Below are 23,854 nucleotides of genomic sequence, written 5' to 3' on the forward strand. Positions count from 1 at the left end.
AAGAAATTCAAATTATGAGGCACGTAAACACCGACCTTATAAAAATGAAAATATAGGATAATCCTACACAAAATATCATCGCATGTCCTTTTCCTGGTCACCATAGAAAAAGACTGTTAGATTCTCGATAGGATTGAGAGGAACTTGTGTTTATTGATCATTGACTTTGAGGTATATATACAGGGTTTATGTCCGTTCGGGACCTAAGTACAGAGAAGTCGCCTGTGCGGGACGCCGGTTGAAGAAAGGTGCATGTACGAGGCGTCTATCGAGGGATAGGCGTTTGTTCCTATTGAACAGACGTCGCTACACATTTGGGCACATGACAACTACCCCCCGACAGTATAGGACTAATCTAATTCTAATCCTAACACTCCCCCTTGCACAAAGCTGCTTCTTGTATGTCTTGTATTTCTTGTATAGTCTTGAGAATCCTCTGGTCTTGATCATAATTATGATAACTCCTTCCAAAACCCTGTGGGGAAAATATGAGGAGAATAGTGTTTGATATGTTGTTAAAACTCCTTTAAAACCCAATGCGAAAATAAGGAGAAAATAATACAACATATAATGGTTATTGTCTCTTTGGTAACTTATATGAGAAAAACCTCGAAAGGATAAAACTCATTGCTAAGTCTAGAGGACAATTAATATGTCTTGTATACATTCGTTAAAAAACTCTGGTGGTAAAAAATGATGTATGACATATATTCTTACGTTGATATTACCTCATTAAAAATCTTGATGAGAACTATGAGAGTAAACTCATAATGGGAAAAAGAGTGCAATATAATGTTTGAACGGGTTATTTTTCAGAGAGAAACTCCCCTTGATCTTTGCAAATCCCGAAGTCATCACATACCTATCCTATGAATATATTTTTCAAATGTTGAAGCTGGGAGTGATTTTGTAAATAGGTCAGCGAGATTATCGCACGATTTGACTTGCAAAATGTTTATCTTCTCTTTCTTCTATAATTGATGGGGGGAAATAATTTAGGAGAAATATGCTTAGTGATATTGCTCTTTATGTAACCCGTTTGCATTTGAGCAACACAAGCAGCATTATCTTTGTAGATAATGGTTGGAGATTCGATAAGACCTTTGCCACATGATTTTCGTATGTGGCTTATCATTCTGTGAAGCCATACACATTCACGTGATGCTTCATATAATGCGATTATTTCAGAATGATTGGTGGATGTAGCCACTAGCTAGGGTCTGCTTGGAAGACTTCCATGATATGACTGTCCCACCATGTAGGAACACGAAACCGATTTGTGATCTGGCATTGTGGGGGTCATATAAGTAGCCAACATCTGTATACCCAATCAAATCAATGTCCAAATTTCTTTGAAATTGAAAGAATAGGCCAAGATCCTTTGTGCCTTGGAGATATCAAAAGATATTCTTAATTCCAGTCCTTTGTGCGTTTAGTGGGAGCTGCGCTATGTCTAGCCAGTAAGTTCACTGCAAATGCAATATCAGGCCTGGTGTAATTTGCAAGATACATGAGCGCTCCAACGGCACTAAGATATGGAACTTCAGGTCCTAATATCTTTTCTCCATCATCTGTTGGTCTAAATTGATCTCTCTCTATGTCTAGAGATCGAACTACCATAGGGGTTTTGGATGGATAGGATTTGTCCATATTGAATTTCTCCAATATTTTCTGGATGTAGGCGGTTTGATGAACCAAAATACCTGAGGGAAGGTGCTCAAGTTTCAATCCTAAGAAAAATTTGGTTTTACCCAAATCCTTCATTTCAAATTCTGTCTTTAAGTGATTGCGTGCTTCATCAATATCTTCGGTGGTTCCAATGATGTTAAGATCATCAATATACACTGAAATAATGCAAAATCCGGTTGCAGACCTTTTTATGAAAACACATGGGAAATCATCATTATTGGAGTATCCTCTTTTCAAAAATAACTCACTAAGTCGGTTGTACCACATGCGACCTGACTGTTTTATGCCGTATAAAGACTTATTTAGTGTTACACAATATGCGTTGCGTTTTACATTTGGATTCGGGATTGGGACTCCATCAGTAACCTTCATGTATATATCCAAATCAAGTGAACCGTAAAGGTAAGCGGTCACTACATCCATCAACTGCATAGATAGACGATTTTGTACTGCCATAGAAATAAGGTATCGGAAAGTAATACCACTCATTACTGGAGAGTATGTTTCATTGAAATCAATGCCTGGTCTCTGCGTGAAACCTTGGGCTACAAGCCTTGCTTTATATCTCACCACCTCGTTGTTCTCATTTCTTTTACGGACGAAAACCCATTTGAATCCCACAAGGAAAACCCTGGGAGGTGTAGGTATTGTTGTAACATCCCAAATTTTGGAATGTTAGAATAATTATTAGATTGTTTGTTTGTTTTCTTGAGTGATTGAAACTTGAGTGAAATTTGAAACTTTTCAAAACTTTTGAATGAGAGGGAATAAAATGACTTTCCCCATCTCCGATGAATTCAAATTCAATCTTTTAAAAGCAAAGAGAGAAGATGATATGACTTCTTCAACTATAAAGTATTTGAACGGAGTTTGCATTTGAATCCTTTCAAAATATTTGCCCTTGCTTCTATATTTTTCTTCCCCGACAAAATGCCCCGACAAAATTCTTGCATGCAAGAGCGGAGGAAAATGACCCTCCAAAATGTGAGGCATTTCTGAAATATTTTGAGCCAAGAAGACCCAAGTTTATGGGGAAAACATTTTGCCAAAAGAAAATAAAGCATTTAGGGATTTTCTAAAAAAAACATTTTTTTTGAAGTTTTTATTTTGGTTTTGGAAAAATGATAATCAATTAGGAAATATTTTTCTGATCGATTCGGTATATAATACTCCATATAAATTATTTCCTTTTATTCTTTTCTTACTGTTTTAAAAGAAATACAAAAATAACGGGAGATTTTTTGCGGCCAAATCCCCATCGCTGGAACCAGACCCGTGCGCCAACCGCCACCAGCCCCAGCGCACCCCTCTTTATTTTATTTTATTTTTTATTTTTTTCTTTCTTTCTCTCTCTCTTTTTCTTTCCTTCTTTCTTCTTTCTCCTACCTTTCTTCTCCCGTGCCTTTCCTTCCCAGCCCCACGCCCCCTCAGCCATGGCGTGACCTCCTGCCACCCCCTGATCCACGGCATCCCCCTCCCGATTCCCCCTCCCCTTCCTTTCCCTCGGCCCCTCTCCCCTATATAACCGCCGCCCCCGAGCCCCTCCCCCCCCCTCGGCCCCCTCCTCCCCACGCCACCCCTCGCCCCCACGCCACCTCGCTGGAGCCAGGCTCCAAGCTCCAGTAGAATAGCGCCCTCGCCACCCTGCGCCACCCCCTCGTCGCCCCAACCACCCGACGCAACCAGAGAAACCCACTTCGCCGCCACGCCCCATTTTTCCCCTCAGAACACCCCCTCGCCGCCCTACGCCTCCGCCCTCCACTCGCCGGAGTTCGGCCGGTACAGGAACCCCCGAAGCTCCCCGAGCTCATCCCCTCCCACGAGAAGCCTCGCCGTCGCCGCTATCCGACGGAGGAGAACCGCCAGCATCGACTGGTGCCCTTCCCCACGTCGGAACCTCGCCGGAGCAACAACCTCGGCCGCCATCACCTTCCTGTTCGCCGGAGCTCCATCCCAAGTGAGCCAACTCCCTCTATCTCTCCTGTAGCCGTTAGATCGTAGACCAACGCATGTGATTAGAAGAGTAGTACCCCTTCGGTTTTCACAAGAAAAAAAATTGAATCGGTTTTACCCCACTTATGTTTTAGTCGAAAGGTTTTGTTTAATTAACGGTCGTTTGCTAGTTACTCCCGCAGCACACAATATCCTAGCCAATCGGAGCACGCCACATACCCCCCGTAGACTAGTTAGTTCTCTGTTTTTTTTTTCTGTTTAATTCAAAAACAGAGAAAGTTGTAATCTTGTTTACCCTATAACTTTTGATCTAGAGATCCAATGAGGTTGATTCGTTTTTCAGTAGATCACAATTTTTCTGTAGTTTTAAAAACATATACTTTTTCTATGTTTGAAATTTTAAAATTTGAATTAGATCAGATTTAGTTTAAACCTTGTTTTGCCTATCCCAGGAGTTAAAAATAGCTTTTAATTTGATTCTTTTTGCTACTCATCACTAGTGATCTTAGTTATCAGTGGTTAAAAATTCAGAATTATTTGACTATTTTAGCTCATTGTTTCTTGTGAAACAATTTCTGTTTCACCTCTTTTAGGATTATGGCTATTTCCTTTTCTATAGTTGTTTCTAAATTATTTTCTTTTATATTTCAGAAAGATTATGTTTTGTTTCTGTTAGTTAACAGTAGGTTTGCAACAAGTTTTGATTTTTATTTTTATATGTTATCATGAAATCAATTCTAGTTCTCTAATAACTTGCAATTGGTTTCTCCACTGTTTCAAATCCCGTTTGGAAATACTTCCAAATAGTTTTGTGAAAAATACTTTATTTTATCTTAGTTAAATTTATATCTTAGTTCCCTGTTATTATTTTCTGTTAGACAAAAACTATTTAGTGATTCATATAGTAGAAGACTCCCAAGTCTTATTTGAAGTTTCCTTCGGATTCCTATTCGCTCTCTCTTTTGTTTTGATTGCTAGAATGATTGCTAGTATGAGTGCTTATGTGAATGATATGTTTGTTATATAGATTTCATCGGACAGTGACGACTAGTCTATCAAGTTATTTCTCGAGAAATTCTTCTTCGTCAACATCGCCAGGCAAGTCATTTGATCATGTATCACCTATGTTTTATGCATCGTAGTTCTACCATCCTATGCCCAATTGCAGGCTGACTAGGTACTTGCAAATTATGGTTACATATTGTAGTATCATGTGGTAGGCACCCAACAACCCCGTTACTTGGCCCGGGACAAAAAATTTCATATTGCTATGCTTGAGTAGACGAGATTCTGGTTGAGAGTTTACCACGAGTGATGCGAGGATACTTTAATAACCAAGACCGGTTAAGTCAAGACTTTTCAAGACCTCGTGATGCAATGCAACTCTCGGTGAAGTACGGTTGATCGGCTCCCTGGAGAAACCAGTGGATGACCCGGGATGCTGGAGACGGCCATGACATCTTGCGGAAAGCTTCACCCAGGCTCAAAGAGACGGACGGATATTTTCAAGACCCAAGGCTTACCTGCACAGCCACAAGTCATTATGGGCTCTGGCTTGGTTGGACAACGCGGTGACTCTGGACAGGCGGTGCTAGCAGATGTAGAAGAACGGTAGGATTGGATGGGCACCGACAGGGATTCAGAGGGACCCGTTGAAAGACCATGTTTTGATATTCCAGTCTTCAAACACCCTGAAGTGCGAGGACATACTCGGAGGCGATCAAATCTTTTGGGGAACGTGTGCAAAACTCTGCAGAGTACTCAAACCAAATCGATTAGCCGTGTCCACGGTCATGGACAACTTGAGACAAAGGAACTGAAGTTATCTGAAATTCTCAACACAAATAATAATATTGATGTGGGAATTGTTGACAACTCGGGTATGAGAATTGGTTGGCGAAACCATCTCGTTAACAACCAACAATGTAGTAACATTTTGCTTTTAGCCCTCTCTTGATGTAGGAGAAAACTTGCTTTTCTCTAAATAACTTATAGCCCCACCTGCCATATATGCATATAGTATAGATGATTACTTTTCACCCCTCTTTTATGTGACTTGCCGGCATATTCAATATGGTGACCTACACGGGTGCAACGTCTTATGTTGCAGATATTTTTCTTCGACGAGTAAGAGTATGATTCAGGGTTACGGTCTACACTCAACTTGCCGTTGGTGTTTGTTGGGACTCCACTCCCTTGACTGCTTCCGCTGAGATATTTAAGGTATATATCAGTTTTACGCTATTTACATGTGATTGCACTTTGATATATACATTGATGTACTGTGTGTGCCAGCATACTGATCTAGGGATGGCACAGAAACACAGAGGCTTGACTCGTTTTGAGTCGGGTCGCTACAGAAATGGTATCAGAGCACATGTTGACTGTAGGACGTGACCCTAGAAACTGGAAACTTCTTAGGATAGGATCTCTCAAAAATCTTATTTTTGAGAACACCTTTCACTTCTCATCTCTTCTAATTTCATCAAACGTTCTCTCTCACCTCAAATAGTTAGACAATACCCTTACCCCTTTGACCTCATGGAGAATCAACCGAGTTCTACTCCAAAGTAAAGAGGATTTCATCATGCGTTTGAAGCTACACCAATTGAAGACTCTCAAGACCCGAAGAACTCGAAGACCTCAAAACGTTCCAATGTTTATTAGAAGTCCAAACCCCAATTATATACCCACGTTAGTTACGATGATTTGTGAGCCGTCATTGGTGTGTGTTTTCCGACGGCCACAACTAAATCCTATTCTCAAAAATATTGTTTGTATCTCCCTCCCTCTCTTACCCGTCTCATCCCAAAAACCTCAACCCTACCAGATGGAGTATGAAGCTGGACTTGTAGTCTCTGGACCAATGACCCCAGCTGGAGGCTGATATATGGATTCAAACCATGGAGAACCACTTTGGGAGCAACTTGATCTCAAGGAAGTATGAAGTGGAACATGCTCTTCAGTACTTTACACAAAGTGTTGTAATATGGTAGAAAATGCATCATGCCATACAAGGATTTAGTGGAGCAGAAACCTGGGACGAATTCAAGAAGACTCTATTAAGATCCCGTCTCATTCGGAAGTTCTATGATAATCCGAAGGAGAAGACTTGTGCATGCAAGATCTGTGGAGAAACAGGACACACCCAGGAAGAACACAAGGATGGATGCACTCATTGTGAAGGAAATCACCCAGCTGAGGAGTGCCCAAGTAGTCAGGTGACTTGTTTCTTGTGTGAAGGAACCACCCACTACCCAGCTCAATGTCACATTTACCCCAAGGTACAACAAGTTGTCCAGCAGCAGAAAGAAGCAATGAAGGAAACACTCAAGAAGAAGATTCTAGAAGAACCAGTGATGAACGAAAATATTGAAGACCCTGATGGACAAGGTCTAACCAGATTTTTCTCCAATGCGTGCTACTCATGTGGAGAAGAAGGACATTATTCACAGGATTGCATGAAGGGAAGCCAAGAGTATCTGGGAAACTTCCCGACGGAAGAAGTGGAGTTTGATCCACTTGAAATAGAAGAACTGGCCAAAATAAAGGAGTCCGGAAAGAAGAAAAAGTACCCTCGGAAGAGCCAAATCTCTGTAGACATAGACCTGAGTCATGTCAGATGTTACAAGTGTATGGAATTTGGCCACCACAAATACATGTGCTCCGGAAGGAAGCCGGAAACCCAAGGAGCAAAAGCAAACACTAAGACGCCTCGAGACTTGTCAGGACTCATTTTCTTTCGTTGCAAGGAAGCATGACATTTTGCTAGCGATTGCCCACAAAGGAAGAAAGCCAGGAAGGAGTAGTTAAGTTTTGACTGCGGCAATTAGTGTAACATGAAGAACTCTTGTTTTTCATGAGATCATGGAGTGAAATTTTTTGTAACAGAAGTCCCTGAGATTGTAATAACATCATGAATAAATGGAATTTATTGTCTCATGATTGCCTATGTTGAAACTGTATGCGTTGTTTCTCATCGAACAAAGATCTCTGAACATTATGAGGATATGAGAAAATATGGTCAATGCAGGCATGAGTATAATTCATTTTAAGTGTGGTAGTAATCGGCAACCCCACAGGATCCATTGAGTAGGAGTGTACCATGATTACCAAGGAGACACATACATTCCTCTGAGTACCTATTTACTGACACCTGCAGATGACAACTCTCTACGAGTCATTCCTCAAGGGCCCCGAAACGATCATGACCCTGACCAGTGATCATGATTACCCGAAAATCCTGAAGGACATGATGAAGCACATTCACCTTAAAGGAGAGGCAGTCTACAAAGGCTACCCATTCGTGGAAAATGGAGTGGAACTTTGGTACGTGGTAGTACACCTCCACCATGTGAAAGCAGTTTGTCCAAAGACTATGGGGCAATACTTTTTCATTTCATGTGTACCACGAGCAACCTTCTTTGATGTTGTTCGTGAAGCTGACATGGAAGCCATACGTCAGATTGGAGAAATACTTGAAGCAAGACTTCGTCATACCCAGGAATACCTGAGTGAGGTACGTGCGGAGATGATGGAGATGAAGCTCATGACCACCATGATGAAGCAAAAGATGGATGATTTCAAGGAGCACCTCGGAAAGTTCGAGTGGAACTAAAGTACCTCCAAGAGAGATGAATGAATAATGTTGGCAGAAATGCTCGACCATACCGAACAATGTGGATGGCAGCATTTGTAATAAATTACTTTTGAGTTGGAATTTTGAAGAAAGCAAGGATGTAATAAAGGATTGATTATGAAATGAATATGATTTATGGAAGAAGCTATGATGGATCAGCAAACGTGTTCTTAGGAGCATACGAAAGCCACAGAGTTGTGAAGATATGATAGATGTTTTGTTCAGCTTGCAGAACCAATGGATTATCCGAACTCCGTTCGTGGACAAGAGAAATTCTGCAACGCTTGTGAGGATGCCCAAGTGTTAGAATACGAGATTCACTAAGCCTTATACAAGGTAATGATTTCAGTGCGACATGGCTTGGCCACCATGACGACTTACTATTATCATTCTCTTGCTATTCGGAATGGTAAATCTGAGAGACTTACCCATAGAGAGAGACGACGTTCTTTGAAGCTTTTGTTTAAGCCTTAGAGTGGTATGATGAAAGCCCCATGTACATGGCATTTGTTGTCACGCGTAGGAAATTTTACGGTGAGGATGAAGACAAGACCCCTCTCTCTGCAGGATAACCACAAATGGTAGACCACCGTGAGAACCATCGATATGTTATTTAGAATTGACCACGAGACTGTCAGTTAAGAAGACCTAGTAACGGAAGAAGCTTATATCAACGGAAGAGCACTCGATTTTGATGGAAAACGTTATGAATATAACGGGAGAGCATCACCAAAGGATTTAATATGAAGACTGTGCGATGTCAGTTGCCAAAACACCAGAGGATTGTTAAAATCTTAAGGGACCGGTATCTCTCATTTTAAGTGTGGTAGCTTCCCACTTTGCCGGAGGTTGGATTTGCTAGAAGACCCCCAAACCCAAACCTTTCTTTCTAGCCCCTCTGAATCTCGAGGACGAGATTCATTTTAAGTGTGGTAGGTTTGTAACATCCCAAATTTTGGAATGTTAGAATAATTATTAGATTGTTTGTTTGTTTGCTGGAGTGATTGAAACTTGAGTGAAATTTGAAACTTTTCAAAACTTTTGAATGAGAGGGAATAAAATGACTTTCCCCGTCTCCGATGAATTCAAATTCAATCTTTTAAAAGCAAAGAGAGAAGATGACATGACTTCTTCAACTATAAAGTATTTGAACGGAGTTTGCATTTGAATCCTTTCAAAATATTTGCCCTTGCTTCTATATTTTTCTTCCCCGAGAAAATGCCCCGACAAAATTCTTGCACGCAAGAAAGAGCGGAGGAAAATGACCCTCCAAAATGTGAGGCATTTCTGAAATATTTTGAGCCAAGGAGACCCAAGTTTATGGGGAAAACATTTTGCCAAAAGAAAATAAAGCATTTAAGGATTTTCCTAAAAAAAACATTTTTTTTTGAAGTTTTTATTTTGGTTTTGGAAAAATGATAATAAATTAGGAAATATTTTTCTGATCGATTCGGTATATAATACTCCATATAAATTATTTCCTTTTATTCTTTTCTTACTATTTTAAAAGAAATACAAAAAAAGGGAGATTTTTTGGGGCCACATCACCATCGCTGGAACCAGGCCCCTGCGCCTACCGCCACCAGCCCAAGCGCACCCCTCTTTCTTTTTTCTTTTTTTCTTTCTTTCTCTCTCCCTTTTTCTTTCCTTCTTTCTTCTTTCTCCTACCTTTCTTCTCCCGTGCCTTTCCTTCCCAGCCCCACGCCCCCTCAGCCATGGCGTGACCTCCTGCCACCCCCTGATCCACGGGATCCCCCTCCCGATTCCCCCTCCCCTTCCTTTCCCTCGGCCCCTCTCCCCTATATAACCGCCGCCCCCGAGCCCCTCCCCCCCTCGGCCCCATCCTCCCCACGCCACCCCTCGCCCCCACGCCACCTCGCTGGAGCCAGGCTCCAAGCTCCAGTAGAATAGCACCATCGCCACCCTGCGCCACCCCCTCGTCGCCCCAACCACCGGACGCCATTAGAGAAACCCACTTCGCCGCCACGCCCCATTTTTCCCCTCAGAACACCCCCTCGCCGCCCTATGCCTCCGCCCTCCACTCGCCGGAGTTCGGCCGGTACAGGAACCCCCGAAGCTCCCCGAGCTCATCCCCTCCCACGAGAAGCCTCGCCGTCGCCGCTATCCGACGGAGGAGAACCGCCGCCGTCGACTGGTGCCCTTCCCCACGTCGGAACCTCGTCGGAGCGACAACCTCGGCCGCCGTCACCTTCCTGTTCGCCGGAGCTCCATCCCCAGTGAGCCAACTCCCTCTATCTCTCCTGTAGCCGTTAGATCGTAGACCAACGCATGTGATTAGAAGCGTAGTACCCCTTCGGTTTTCAGAAAAAAAAAATCGAACCGGTTTTACCCCACTTATGTTTTAGTCGAAAGGTTTTGTTTAATTAACGGCCATTTGCTAGTTACTCCCGCAGCACACAATATCCTAGCCAATCGGAGCACGCCACATACCCCCCATAGACTAGTTAGTTCTCTGTTTTTTTCTGTTTAATTCAAAAACACAGAAAGTTGTAATCTTGTTTACCCTATAACTTTTGATATAGAGATCCAATGAGGTTGATTCTTTTTCCAGTAGATCACAATTTTTCTTTAGTTTTTAAAAACATATAATTTGTCTATTTTGAAATTTTCAAATTTGAATTAGATCAGATTTAGTTTAAACCTTGTTTTGCCTATTCCAGGAGTTTAAAAATAGCTTTTAATTTGATTCTTTTTGCTACTGATCACTAGTGATCTTAGTTATGAGTGGTAAAACTTTCAGAATTATTTGAGTATTTTAGCTCAGTGTTTCTTGTGAAACAATTTATGTTTCACCTCTTTTAGGATTATGGCTATTTCCTTTTCTATAATTGTTTTTAAATTATTTTCTTTTATATTTCAGAAAGATTATGTTTTGTTTCTGTTAGTTAAAAGTAGGTTTCCAACAAGTTTTGATTTTTATTTTTATATGTTATCATGAAATCAATTCTAGTTCTCTAATAACTTGCAATTGGTTTCTCCACTGTTTCAAATCACGTTTGGAAATACTTCCAAATAGTTTTGTGAAAAATACTTTATTTTATCTTAATTTAATTTATATCTTAGTTCCCTGTTATTATTTTCTGTTAGACAAAAACTATTTAGTGTTTGATATAGTACAAGACTCCCTAGTCTTATTTGAAGTTTCCTTCGGATTCCTATTCGCTCTCTCTTTTGTTTTGATTGCTAGAATGATTGCTAGTATGAGTGCTTATGTGAATGATATGTTTGTTATATAGATTTCATCGGAGAGTGACGAGTAGTCTATCAAGTTATTTCTCGAGAAATTCTTCTTCGTCAACATCGCCAGGCAAATCATTTGATCATGTATCACCTATGTTTTATGCATCGTAGTTCTACCATCCTATGCCCAATTGCATGCTGACTAGGTACTTGGAAATTATGGTTACATATTGTAGTATCATGTGGTAGGCACCCAACAACCCCGTTACTTGGCCCGGGACGACAAATTTCATATTGCTATGCTTGAGTAGACGGGATTCTGGTTGAGAGTTTACCACGAGTGATGCGAGGATACTTTAATAACCAAGACCGGTTAAGTCAAGACTTTTCAAGACCTCGTGATGCAATGCAAATCTCGGTGAAGGACGGTTGATCGGCTCCCTGGAGAAACCAGTGGATGACCCGGGATGTTGGAGACAGCCATGACATCTTGCGGAAAGCTTCACCCAGGCTCAAAGAGACGGACGGATATTTTCAAGACCCAAGGCTTACCTGCACAGCCACAAGTCATTATGGGCTCTGGCTTGGTTGGACAACGCGACGACTCTGGACAGGCACTGCTAGCAGGTGTAGAAGAACGGTAGGATTGGATGGGCACCGACAGGGATTCGGAGGGACCCGTTGAAAGACCATGTTTTGACCATCCGGTCTTCAAACACCCTGAAGTGTGAGGACATACTCGGAGGCGACCAAATCTTGTGGGGAACGTGTGCAAAACTCTGCAGAGTACTCAAACCAAATCAATTAGCCGTGTCCACGGTCATGGACAACTTGAGCCAAAGGAACTGAAGTTATCTGAAATTCTCAACACAAATAATAATATTGATGTGGGAATTATTGACAACTCGGGTACGAGAATTGGTTGGCGGAACCATCTCGTTAACAACCAACAATGTAGTAACATTTTGCTTTTAGCCCTCTCTCGATGTAGGAGAAAACTTGTTTTTCGCTAAATAACTTATAGCCCCACCTGCCATATATGCATGTAGTATAGATGATTACTTTTCACCCCTCTTTTATGTGACTTGCCGGCATATTCAATATGCTGACCTACACGGGTGCAACGTCTTATGTTGCAGATATTTTTCTTCGACGAGTAAGAGTATGATTCAGGGTTACGGTCTACACTCAACTTGCCGTTGGTGTTTATTGGGACTCCACTCCCTTGACTGCTTCCGCTGAGATATTTAAGGTATATATCAGTTTTACGCTATTTACATGTGATTGCACTTTGATATATACATTGATGTACCATGTGTGCCAGCATACTGATCCAGGGATGGCACAGAAACACAGAGGCTTGACTCGTTTTGAGTCGGGTCGCTACAATTGTTTCAGTGAATACCTTTCGTTTATTGAGAGAGGCTAACTCTACTTGGATTGCATCCTTCCATTTAGGCGAGTCGGAGCGTTTCTTGTACTCTGCCATGGTCTTTGGATCATGAGCATTTAGAAGGTTGTCTGCAACTGTAGTTGAGAAATATATGTTGACAATAGTAGACTTACGATTGTAACATTCTCCAGAATCCATATATTTGGTGGAAATTTCATTTACCCATGTTGACTGGTCGTGATTTCCCAATACGATTGAGTCAGGGTTTTTCGATGTCCCAGTCATTGAGTGCACAACTGAGCTGGGTTGTGGAGGTCGTTCTTCCACTGGGTGTTCATTACCCATTTGATGATTATCAACGCTAGGTTGATTTACATTTACTGGTTCAGAAGGTTTCTTCCTCTGTTTCCTTTGTTGCTTGCGAGAAGCTGAATCCTGTTATGTGGTCGTATTTCACCCCCTCTTTCTTTGAATAGGGGGTTGAGTGGTTTTTGTTGGTACCTCCACTCTTTCGGGCGCATTTCTGGCAGGATTGTAGGATTTTGTAGCACCTTTATAGTCAGTAAATGAATGTGGCAGGCTATTTGCAATATGTTGCAAATCAATAATTTTCTGAACTTGGAGTTCAGTTTCTTGCATACGTGGATCAGAGGAGGAAATGTCTTGGGCATTACAATTGATTTCCGGGCATTCTTTTTGGTACTTGATGTCTCCCCCTAATGCCGGGAAATGTTCCTCATTAAAGATGTAGTCAGCGTGACGGTTTGTGAATAGATCCCCCGTGAGGGGTTCAAGGTACTTGATTATCGACGGTGATATGTACCCCACATAGATCCCCAATTTTCTATGTGGACCCATGGATGTACGCTGCGGTGGTGAGATTGGGACATATGTGGCGCATCCGAATTTACGCAGATGGGAAATATTTGGTTGATTTCCATGTACTAATTGTAGAGGGGAAGTGTTGTGATATGCAGTTGGTCGCAATTGGATTAAGTGAGCAGCGTGTAAAATTGCGTGACCCCAACAAGAAGTTGGTAAATTGCATTTCATTAGTAAGGATCGTGCAATGAGCTTAATTCTCTTAATTAGAGATTTGGCCAATCCATTTTGAGTGTGGACTTATGGGACTGAGTACTGAACTTCAATGCCTAATGCCATGCAATAACCATTAAATACATGCGAGGAGAATTCAGCAGCGTTGTCTAGTCGAATTGATCTAATTCGATTCTCGGGATAATGAGCTTGCAATTTGATAATCTGTCTCGTTATTTTGACAAATGCATGGTTTCGTGTAGATAGTAAACACACATGAGACCATCGTGTAGATGCATCTATTAGAACCATGAAATACCTAAAAGGTCCAGATAATGGTTGGATAGGACCACAAATATCGCCTTGAATTCGTTCAAGGAATTGGAGTGGTTCTCCTTGAATTTTAAGATATGAGGGTCTTAAAATGAGTTTCCTAGTAGCACATGCAGTGCACATTAAATCCGAAGATTGTGGGAATTTAGCTTCATTTAAGTCATGACCATTGGAATTGCAGATAATTTTTCTCATCATCCCGATACTGGGATGAGCAAGGCGATCATGCCAAGTTTGGAATGCATTTATATTCTGAAAAATTACCTTGTATGCAACGTGTTCTACGGGTTTTATGTAAGTGTAGTACAATCCTGATGATAAAGAGGGAATTTTCTCAAATATTTGTTTGCCATATCCGTTATTTTTGGTAAAGAGGAGATATTCCTCTTTATTTTCTTCATGAGTTTCAATGTGCAAACCCTTTTTGCAGATATCTCTATAACCTATGAGGGTACGAGTTGAATCAGGATACAATAAAGCATCCTCAGTTACAATTTGTGTACCCATAGGGAGGGTAAATATGGCACGTCCAGTGCCAACAATTACCGCATCGCGTCCAACGATTGTTAAAATATGTCCATTCAACTTTGTAAGAGTTTGGAAATACTTTACTTCCCTAAGTATAGAGTTTGTGGTGCCACTGTCCACAAGGCAAATTTCCTCCTCCATTGGATTTAACTCCCGTAGAAATCTATATATTGAAATGTGGAATTTTCAGTTTAATGAAAATACTTTATTGGATATATAGAATACATATAACTTTATTGATATCAAAGTGCTGATAATATACATAATATATATAAAGGACGACTATGACAATAATATTAATAATATGTTCTTATTACAACAATCTAATGGATGTACACCAATAAAATATCTAAATGGTGTCAATAGTCTAGTCAAAGTCTCCGAACATGTCGGTGGCGTATTCTGACATCATATTCTTCGTGTCCATGGAGTCATGCGGTAGATGGAATTCCTGGTTGTTACTTGGTGCTCCTTGAACATCTTGCGAACAACCAGCTTCCATGTTGTTGTCAGGTTGAAGATTGAAGTGGGATTCATATCTTGCTCCTTGGGCAGGTTGGTTACGTCCCATGGATTGCAGGTAGAGGTTTACCAGATGTCTTGGGGTGTGACATGCTTGTAGCATCCACATTTCTGGCAAAGTTTAGTTTTATCAAACTTATTATTTGTTATGCCCTTCCCCTCGTCTAAATTTTGTGGCTTGTTCTTCTTGTTGTGGTTATTCTTACCCTTAAAGTTCTTGTTTTGGCCTTTGGGAGAACCATTGAACTTAATGTTTTTCTAAAAATTTGCATGTACTTCAGGTAGAGGAGTAGCCCCAACTGGGCGTTGATGACTATTCTTTAACAAAAGTTCATCGTGTTTCTCGGCCTGTAGGAGCAAATGTATAAGTTCTAAATAAACTGTATAATTCCGGGCACGATATTGTTGCTGTAGGATCCTGTCTGTCGGGAGCATAGTTGACAGAGTTTTTTCTATCTTGTCTCCTTCTGGAGGCTCCTTCTCGCAAAAACACAACTTTGAACAAATCTTGTGAACCTCATGATTATAGGCTCCAACGGATTTGAAATCTTGGAGTCTTAAATGAGTCCACTCATGACTAGCTTCAGGCAGTATAACTGCCTTTTGTTGTTCATATCTAATTTTAAGTGATTGCCACATATTGCTTGGAGATTCCTCCATCAAATATTCAGACTTTAAATCTGGATGAATATGATTCCTTATAATGTATAAAGCATCATATTTTTGTTGCTCGGTTAATTGTGCAACTCCAGCCTCGTCAGGTGGTAGGAGTGCACCCGCAACTCCACAGGATGCAAGACTAACTTTAACATCCATAGCCCATGTAGGATAGTTATGCACCTCGAGCGCAAGCTCTTGAAATTCTTTGACGGTCATTTTGTTCTACATGAATAAGTACACGAGATTTGTTAATTTACTTGTATGTAAATTAAAATCATCATTGTTATGTTGTAATAAAATTGCAAAATTGTGAGTTCAAGTGAAGACTTCATATTACACCATATGATCCCATATATAAATTTGGGATAGTCACTGCATAATTATTATTTATTTATTTATTTTAATCAATTCAATTCTAATTAAGTTAATTTTGTGCCTTTTAGGCATTTTTTTGACTTAATTGATGGTGAGTTCATATTTAGTTTTGCAAGGAAAATAAATCTTCATTGCAAAATAATATTATTATACCATTGTATATGTTATAGGGATTGCAAAATGCAAACACATTGAACATATATAATTATTTATAGACACAATTTGATCTAAAACAACAATATACAATATAATTGAGTACATTATTACACAAATATAGACAATCTAAAATATGACAAGTACATAATTACAGTACTAGTAGTTGGATCATCTAAGTAGTAATAAAGGTACAGTCCTTAACATATAACAAGTACTTAGGCTATACTAATGTTACTTGACAAATTACTGAAGTGCTAACTAGTACTAGCTACAGGGTGTGGCAGAGCATTGCACATAGGCTTTATTTAGTAGTATATGCCCATGTGCATTGCTGCTGGCTACGCCTATAGGGATTTCCTTGGCAAATATGCAAAGGATTCCCCCGCGGCTTTGGAGCCTTGCGTTGGTGTTTCCTTGAAGAGGAAAGGGTGATGTAGCATAGCGGTGGTAAGTATTTCCCTCAGTTTGAGAACCAAGGTATCAATCCAGTAGGAGGATCGTGTCAAGTCACAAGTACGTGCACAAACACAAAGAGCTTGCACCCAACGCTATGAAGGGGTTGTCAATCCCTTATAGATTGTTTGCAAAGTGAGAACTGAAAGCAAAAAAAGCAAAGCAAAGTAAAAGTAAAAGCTGAGATGATAGTTGTGAATACACGCGGGGGCCGTAGTGTTCACTAGTGGCTTCTCTCATGAAAGAAAATATACGGTGGGTGAACGAATTACTGTCGAGCAATTGATAGAACCGCGCAAAGTCATGACGTTGTCTATGGCAATGATCATACATATAGGCATCACGTCCAAAACAAGTAGACTGATACTTTCTGCATCTACTACTATTATTCCACACGTCGACCGCTATCCAGCATGCATCTAGTGTATTGAGTTCATAAGAACAGAGTAACGCCTTAAGCAAGATGACATGATGTAGATGGACAATCTCAAATCTATGATGAAAGCCCATCTTGTTACCCTTGATGGCAACAACACGATGCGTGCCTTGCTGCCCTTCTGTCACTAGGAAAGGTCACCGCATGGTATGAACCCAAAACCAAGCACTTCTCCCATTTCAAGAATCATAGATCTAGTTGGCCAAACAAAACCCAAGACTCGGAGAGACTTACAAGGATATCAAATCATGCATATAAGAAATCAGCAAAGGCTCAAATATAAATCATAGATAATCTGATCACAAATCCACAATTCATCGGATCTCGACAAACACACCCTAAAGAGGATTGCATCAGATAAATCTCCATGAAGATCATGGAGAACTTTGTATTGAAGATCCAAGAGAGAGAAGAAGCCATCTAGCTACTAACTACGGACCCGTAGGTCTGAAGTAGACTACTCACGAGTCATTGGAGAGGCAATGATGTTGATGTAGAAGCCCTCCAGCTCCAAAGTCCCCTCCGACAGGGCACCGGGAAGGGTCTCCAGATGAGATCTCACAGAAATGGAAGCTTGCGGCGGCGGAAAAGTGGTTTCGTGGACGCCCTGATTTTTTTTGGGATTTTAGGGAATATATAGGCCAAAGAGCTAGGGCAAGGGAGCTCTAGGGAGGCCACAAGCCTGGTAGCCGCGGGCCCCCCTGGCCGTGGCTACAGAGCTTGTGGGCCCCCTGTGGGCCTCCTGCCTTGGCCCTCAAGTCCCCCGATATTCTTCTGTTCTGGAAAAATTCATTTCGGGGATTTTATTCCGTTTGGACTCCGTTCCAAAATCAGATCTGAAAAGAGTCAAAAACACAGAAAAAACAGGAACTGGCACTTGGCACTGAATTAATAAGTTAGTCCCAAAAAGGATACAAAAGGTATATAAAACATCCAAAGTTGACAAAATAACAACATGAAACCATAAAAAATTATAGATACGTTTGAGACGTATCATGCATCCAGCCTATGCGGTCAAAGGATAAGGAGGAGAGTGGCCAGAGGAGACCCCAGCCATCCCGTCCAAAATCCACCAGACACACACAGGCAGAATACCACAGCGGCTTGACTAGCTTCAATGGCGATGAGAGGTGCTCTCGCCGTACTCTTCCACGCCAGAGGAACCACCAGGAAAGTTGCTGCCAAGGGCGGCTCAGATGGAGAAGCCAAGGGAAGCTGGATCCCAAGTCCCCACGTGGAAGCCGGGCTGGAGAGCGGCCATTGCCGCAGCAAATCGGTGCAGGAGGCGGCAAACTTCGGGCGGTGGCGTCGGTGGCCCATCCGTCTGCTGTGCCTGAGCCACAGGGGTCGGTGGAGAGGTTGGAGCAGCGACGAGTGCATCCCCATCCTCGGGCTCGGCCTTGGCGAGCGCATTCACGTACACGGGCTCGGCCTTGACGAGCGCTTCTCCGTCCACAGGGCCGGCCTTGGCGAGCGCATCCTCCTCCTCGGGCTCATCCTTGACGACGAGGTCGAAGACCATGGGTGCCGCAGTGATGAGAGCACCGGATTCCTCGGTTGGGGGCGGCAGTTCCAGATCGGGAACCGGACCGTGCCCCGGCGGCATAAAGTGCTCAGGGTCCTCATTGCTTGGAGTCGGTGAGGGGAGGTTCAGGTAGCCTTCCGGCGCGTCGACGACCTCCGGTTCCGACGGCGGAGTGACTGGAACTAGAGGGCACGACATGTACCCATGTATTGGGCAGAAGAACGCGCCGTCGCGCGGGCAGGGCAAGGCCCATACCCATGCACCGGGAAGAAGGCGACCCCGACCTCCAGGCCGAAGAACAACCCCGATGGTGGAGGTGGAGGTGCCAGTGCAGGGTCGAAGTTGGCCTCTTCACCAAGGAACGGCGCCGCCGGCCCACCGAGGGTCCAGTTCACCGGTGGAACTTGGATTTCTGGGCTTGGTGGTGCCGCTGGGGCAGCGTGATGACCCCGATTGTTTTCTACAACAGGTGCAGGAGGACCAAAACCACTGCGAGGCGCAGGGGCCCGACGACGGTTGCCGTGGTTGCGACTGTAGCGGTGTTCCCTGTTGAAGAAGCGTCGGTGGCCGCCCAAACCAGAATGGCGACTCCGGCGATGGAAACTGGTACGGCGCTGGAAACCAAAACCACGGTTGTGGCCCCGGCGATGGAGACGGGTCTGGCGACGGCGAATCCATCTAGGACGGCGAGTCTCCATCTCCAGAAAGCGAACAAAAGCAGATGCGAGCGCACGCATGATTGATCTCGCCATCTCCTTACCTTCTCTGTGATTACTCCTAGCGGCAGTGCAATTCGTGATGATAACGTGTTAGATTCTCGATAGGATTGAGAGGAACTTGTGTTTATTGATCATTGACTTTGAGGTACATATACAGGGTTTGTGTCCGTTCGGGACCTCGGTAGAGAGGAGGCGCCTGTGCGGGACGCCGGTTGAAGAAAGGCGCCTCTACGAGGCGTCTGTCGAGGGATAGGCGTTTGTTCCTATTGAACAAACGCCGCTACAGATTTGGGCACATGACAATTGCCCCCGGCAATTTAGGACTAATCTAATTCTAATCCTAACAAAGACGATATGTCACCTCTTTACTCGAGCTTGATGCGGCTTCATCGTTAATATATAGCTTTACGGACCTACGAAGTAATTTACGAGAAGCAAAATCATTGTCGTTGAAAGAATCAGACTGGGGTAACATGTCCCGGAACACGTGATCGAACTCTAGATCTGACACCCCTGCACAACTACGATGTCGGAGAAGAAAATTAAACCCAGGACAAAATGCAGCATCTTTCAATTATCACTTGTGTAGATAACCATCTGCGTGTATTTCTGAAAAACAAAATCTCGCAGTCGCGTCACCTCGCATAGGTACGCGCACCAGATACATCGTACACGTCCGCGCACGGCGCAAATGCAGTTCTTTGCTGTTGTTGCAGGAAGGTGCAAATGCAGACTTTTTAAAGGCAACCAGTGACAAAACCAACCAAAATGAGCTCTTTGTTAAGGCCTTCAATTTCCTCCAACCAAAACCAAACAAGTAATCTTAATTCGAAAAGAAAAAAAAAGTAGAGTAACAGCACCACCCAACAAATTTTCCATAGAACTGCTGCTGCTTTTGGACCGGCTGAAGACACTAACAAAACCAAAAACGAAGAACACCTACTGTTTGCAATTCACTCGAGATTCTCTGTCTAAACAAAACATGACACAAGGTGACCAAAAAGAAGCTCGCGTGAACGAATGGTTTCACCGCAGCCACACCGTTGCCGCCGCCTCTTGTCATGGGAGCACCCGGTTGAACACCCGCGACACGTCGGACGGCCGGACGGGCTTCATCAGGAAATCCTCTGCGCCTTCCTCCAAGCATCTGATTAACATATAACAAGAAAAATCATCGGGGTTAATCGACGTCTAGCACCCATAGAGGAGGAGTACTTGGACATTGTATGGTAGAATTCAGACCTGCTGATCCTTGTCGGCACGTTCTCCGAGGACATGATCACCACGGGGATCTGCTTCAGCGTGGATGACTCCTGCGCGATTTTTGCCCCGTCAACTAGATGTGATTTGGAGGCTGGGGCAAAAGAAAGAAAGATTGCCATTGGGCAGAACTTGTTGGAGAAGAAGAAATAGACGACCACGCACCTTGACCTTCTTTAGGAGCTCGTATCCCGTCATCTCCGGCATCCAGTAATCCGTAATTATCATGCTCACATTAGGCTCCTGGACGGGATCCCCAAACACAGAAGCAGATCAGAAATACGTACTATCCAGAAGATACCAAAAATGGCAAAAGATTATTACAGCCAATGGAGAGAGAAATCAAAGGCATACCGATCCTAGCAGCTCCAGGGCCCTCTTCCCGCTATCCACGGCCGTCACTGCCCACGAAACCAACAACAACAGACGCAGTCAGGCACTTGTCATGCCGGCAAAACAGCAAACAAACTGAAACGAACTAAAGCATCTAGGCATGCAAACGCGCACAGATTCAATGGCAATGCTGCGACCAGACCCACGAGTCGACTCACCACGAAACCGAGAGCTGCGAAGGATGCCGGAGATGACGGCGCGGTCGACGGAGCTATCGTCCACGGCGAGAACGTGAAGAGGCGCGCCGCCGCCGGCCCCCGGCAACACGGCCGTCGTCCCAACCACGCCTCCGGCGACGCTCGACATCTCAGAAAGCTTCGCGTCGATCGCTAGAATAGAAGAAAGATACGCGCGCCGATATTGAAATCACAAGGGGCCAGCCTGCAGGGTGGTGCGTTTATATGCTGGGTCAGGGGCGACGGGGAAGATACAAAGGTAGTGTAGCGCGGGAGATCCTAGTGCAGCTGTGCAGGGATCCACAGGATCTGGATACGGCACGGGACCGGATACCACACGGCACACGTGCCGGATCGCATGTACGCGCGCGGCGAGTAAAGCGGAAATCTTCTGTTGCCGCAAAAGGGAGAGCTATTCACTCCCTCCTGCCTGTCGCGGCCGAGGACTGGACAGAGGATCTCCCCTCTTAAATACCACCAGTCCCTTTTGATGCGTCATGATCTCATCGATGATATGATGTGACACGATTGAGCGTAATTAGATGGTGATACGAGCTCCGCCGATCTGTAAATTCGTATCTGCATGTGCCATGAAACGTTTTCCCGTCCGGTGTAAATATGTGTGCCCCGGCCTGGCCGAGCTGCCTTCGGCTGTTGCCAGCTTGTGCGCCAATGGCATCGTCAACGCGGATTTTTAAATCGGTCTCAAATGTTTAGAGTTTACCACTCCAACATAGATCACCGTTTCGAGTTGAATCGGTCCGACCTGGCAAGGGAGGAACATCGCCATCATAGGGCGTGCGACCTTGGTGAAATCGGTCCTCACCTTGCAAGTCATCTACCACATCACTTCGCTATATGTCCCTCAGTTTGCGAGAGCTCTTAGATTAAGATGGCCTTCAGTGGCATGAAAGGATCTGTCCAAAATGTGGGTTGGTCTGGGCAACCCGTGCACCGAAGTGGATATGACCCCTTTTTATGCATCAATTGTTATCACCTTAGGCAACAGTGGGAAAACGCCCTTCTCGGATGCTCCATGGTTGGGAGGGAAAAAACCAATGCCTCGTTTGGATGTTGATATTCAGGGCCTTGGAATTGAATTGGCCCCAATATCAAATCAAGCTGACTTTGGTATTGACATTCATCCAAATTCCGGTGTTTGGATGTTCACACAATTGATTCTTGGACTTTGCATGAGAGGCTCAATTCTCAAGCTTGTTTGGAAGGCCATTCTCTACATTGAAATTGCTCATGGGAAGGGGGAGGTTGCGCTGCCATCTGACTCAGCCTGCTTCTTCTCCTAATCCACCGACCTGCTTCTTCTCCTCACTCAGCTCCACCGCCGTCGATGAGGTGGGATGAGATGGTGCCGAGGTTGCCGGAGAGAGGGAGGCCGGCGATGGGCGGCGGGTCGCGGTGGCTGGAGAAAGGAGTGGATCCGCCGGAGAGATGGGGAAGGAGGAGGGCGGTGGAGAGGGGCTGACCTGCGCCCCTGGAGAGATGGGGGGAGGAGGAGGGCAGTGGAGTGGGGTTGACCTGCGTCGTCGGAGATATGAGGGGAGGAGGAGGGCGGTGCAGAGGGGCTGACCAGTGCCGCTTGAGAGATAAGGGAAGGAGGAGGGCGATGGAGAGGGGCTGACCTACGCCACTGGAGAGATGGGGGAAGGAGGAAGGCGGTGAAGAGGGGATGACCTGCGCCGCCGGAGAGACGGGGGAAGGAGGAGGGCGGTGGAGAGGGGTTGACCTGCACCGCCCGGAGGTCCTCCATTGCGGCTCTAAATATCTCACGAAGTCGAGCTTGCGTGCTCTTAATTCGGGAATAGGCAGGCGAGCTGCGAGGTGGGCTAGCCAATATTGCGGGCGAATTCAGCGAGTCAATGCCATGACCATATGAACAATGGCTTTCGGGCTGCCCAATGCAAATATCAATATCTAGGCCCCAATATCAACATCCAAACGAGGCACAAAGAATATTGCCCCTCTCATCTTTACGGCCTGCACATGAAAAAGGATATTGGTGGACAATGCTGATCTGATGGGTCATATGGAATGAGAGAAACGCGAGAGTATTCCGTAAAAATTCGACGCCGCCATACTACATTCTAAAACTCATCCAGGAAGAGGCCAAGATGAGGGTGGCTGCGGGGGCTAGACACATGAGCGCAATCATGCCATGAGAGTAGTCCTTTCTTTTTGTTGTTCCGTCGATGGGTGAGGATGTAAGGCGAGTTCTCATGTACTCTAAACTTTCCTCCTTAATTGATGAATGAGGAAAATCTTTTGCCTCTCTTTCAAAAAAAATTGCCCGGCTCCAAACCGGCCCGGGAGCTCCGGAGAGAACAACTAGTCAAGGGGTACTCTTTGCGGGAGATCCACATGGGTCATTTTGGTACGTTGACAACGCGTAA

The 23,854-nt window shown here is 43.9% G+C and overlaps 1 protein-coding gene across 1 annotated transcript; it reads right to left on the minus strand.

The window, feature by feature from the left end:
- Positions 1-20,372: 20,372 nt before the first annotated feature.
- Positions 20,373-23,292, minus strand: LOC123402967 (two-component response regulator ORR11). The gene is made up of 5 exons (XM_045096941.1): positions 21,429-23,292; positions 21,232-21,278; positions 21,043-21,120; positions 20,860-20,930; positions 20,373-20,764 (listed from the first exon to the last, which is right to left on the minus strand). The coding sequence occupies exons 1-5, from the start codon at positions 21,574-21,576 to the stop codon at positions 20,677-20,679; spliced, it is 432 nt and encodes a 143-aa protein (XP_044952876.1). The 5' UTR covers positions 21,577-23,292; the 3' UTR covers positions 20,373-20,676.
- Positions 23,293-23,854: the final 562 nt, after the last annotated feature.

Source organism: Hordeum vulgare, chromosome 6H (genome assembly GCF_904849725.1).
Source record: "Hordeum vulgare subsp. vulgare chromosome 6H, MorexV3_pseudomolecules_assembly, whole genome shotgun sequence".
Classification (NCBI taxonomy): Eukaryota; Viridiplantae; Streptophyta; class Magnoliopsida; order Poales; family Poaceae; genus Hordeum; species Hordeum vulgare.

Bases quoted from the DNA above. Each gene is read 5' to 3' on its own strand.
- LOC123402967 (XM_045096941.1), bottom strand. From the start codon at position 21,576: ATGTCGAGCGTCGCCGGAGGCGTGGTTGGGACGACGGCCGTGTTGCCG. The intron at 21,279-21,428 runs GTGAGTCGACTC...TTTCGTGGGCAG, and splicing joins TCGCAGCTCTCGGTTTCGTG to TGACGGCCGTGGATAGCGGG. The intron at 20,765-20,859 runs GTCTGAATTCTA...TATGTTAATCAG, and splicing joins GTGCCGACAAGGATCAGCAG to ATGCTTGGAGGAAGGCGCAG.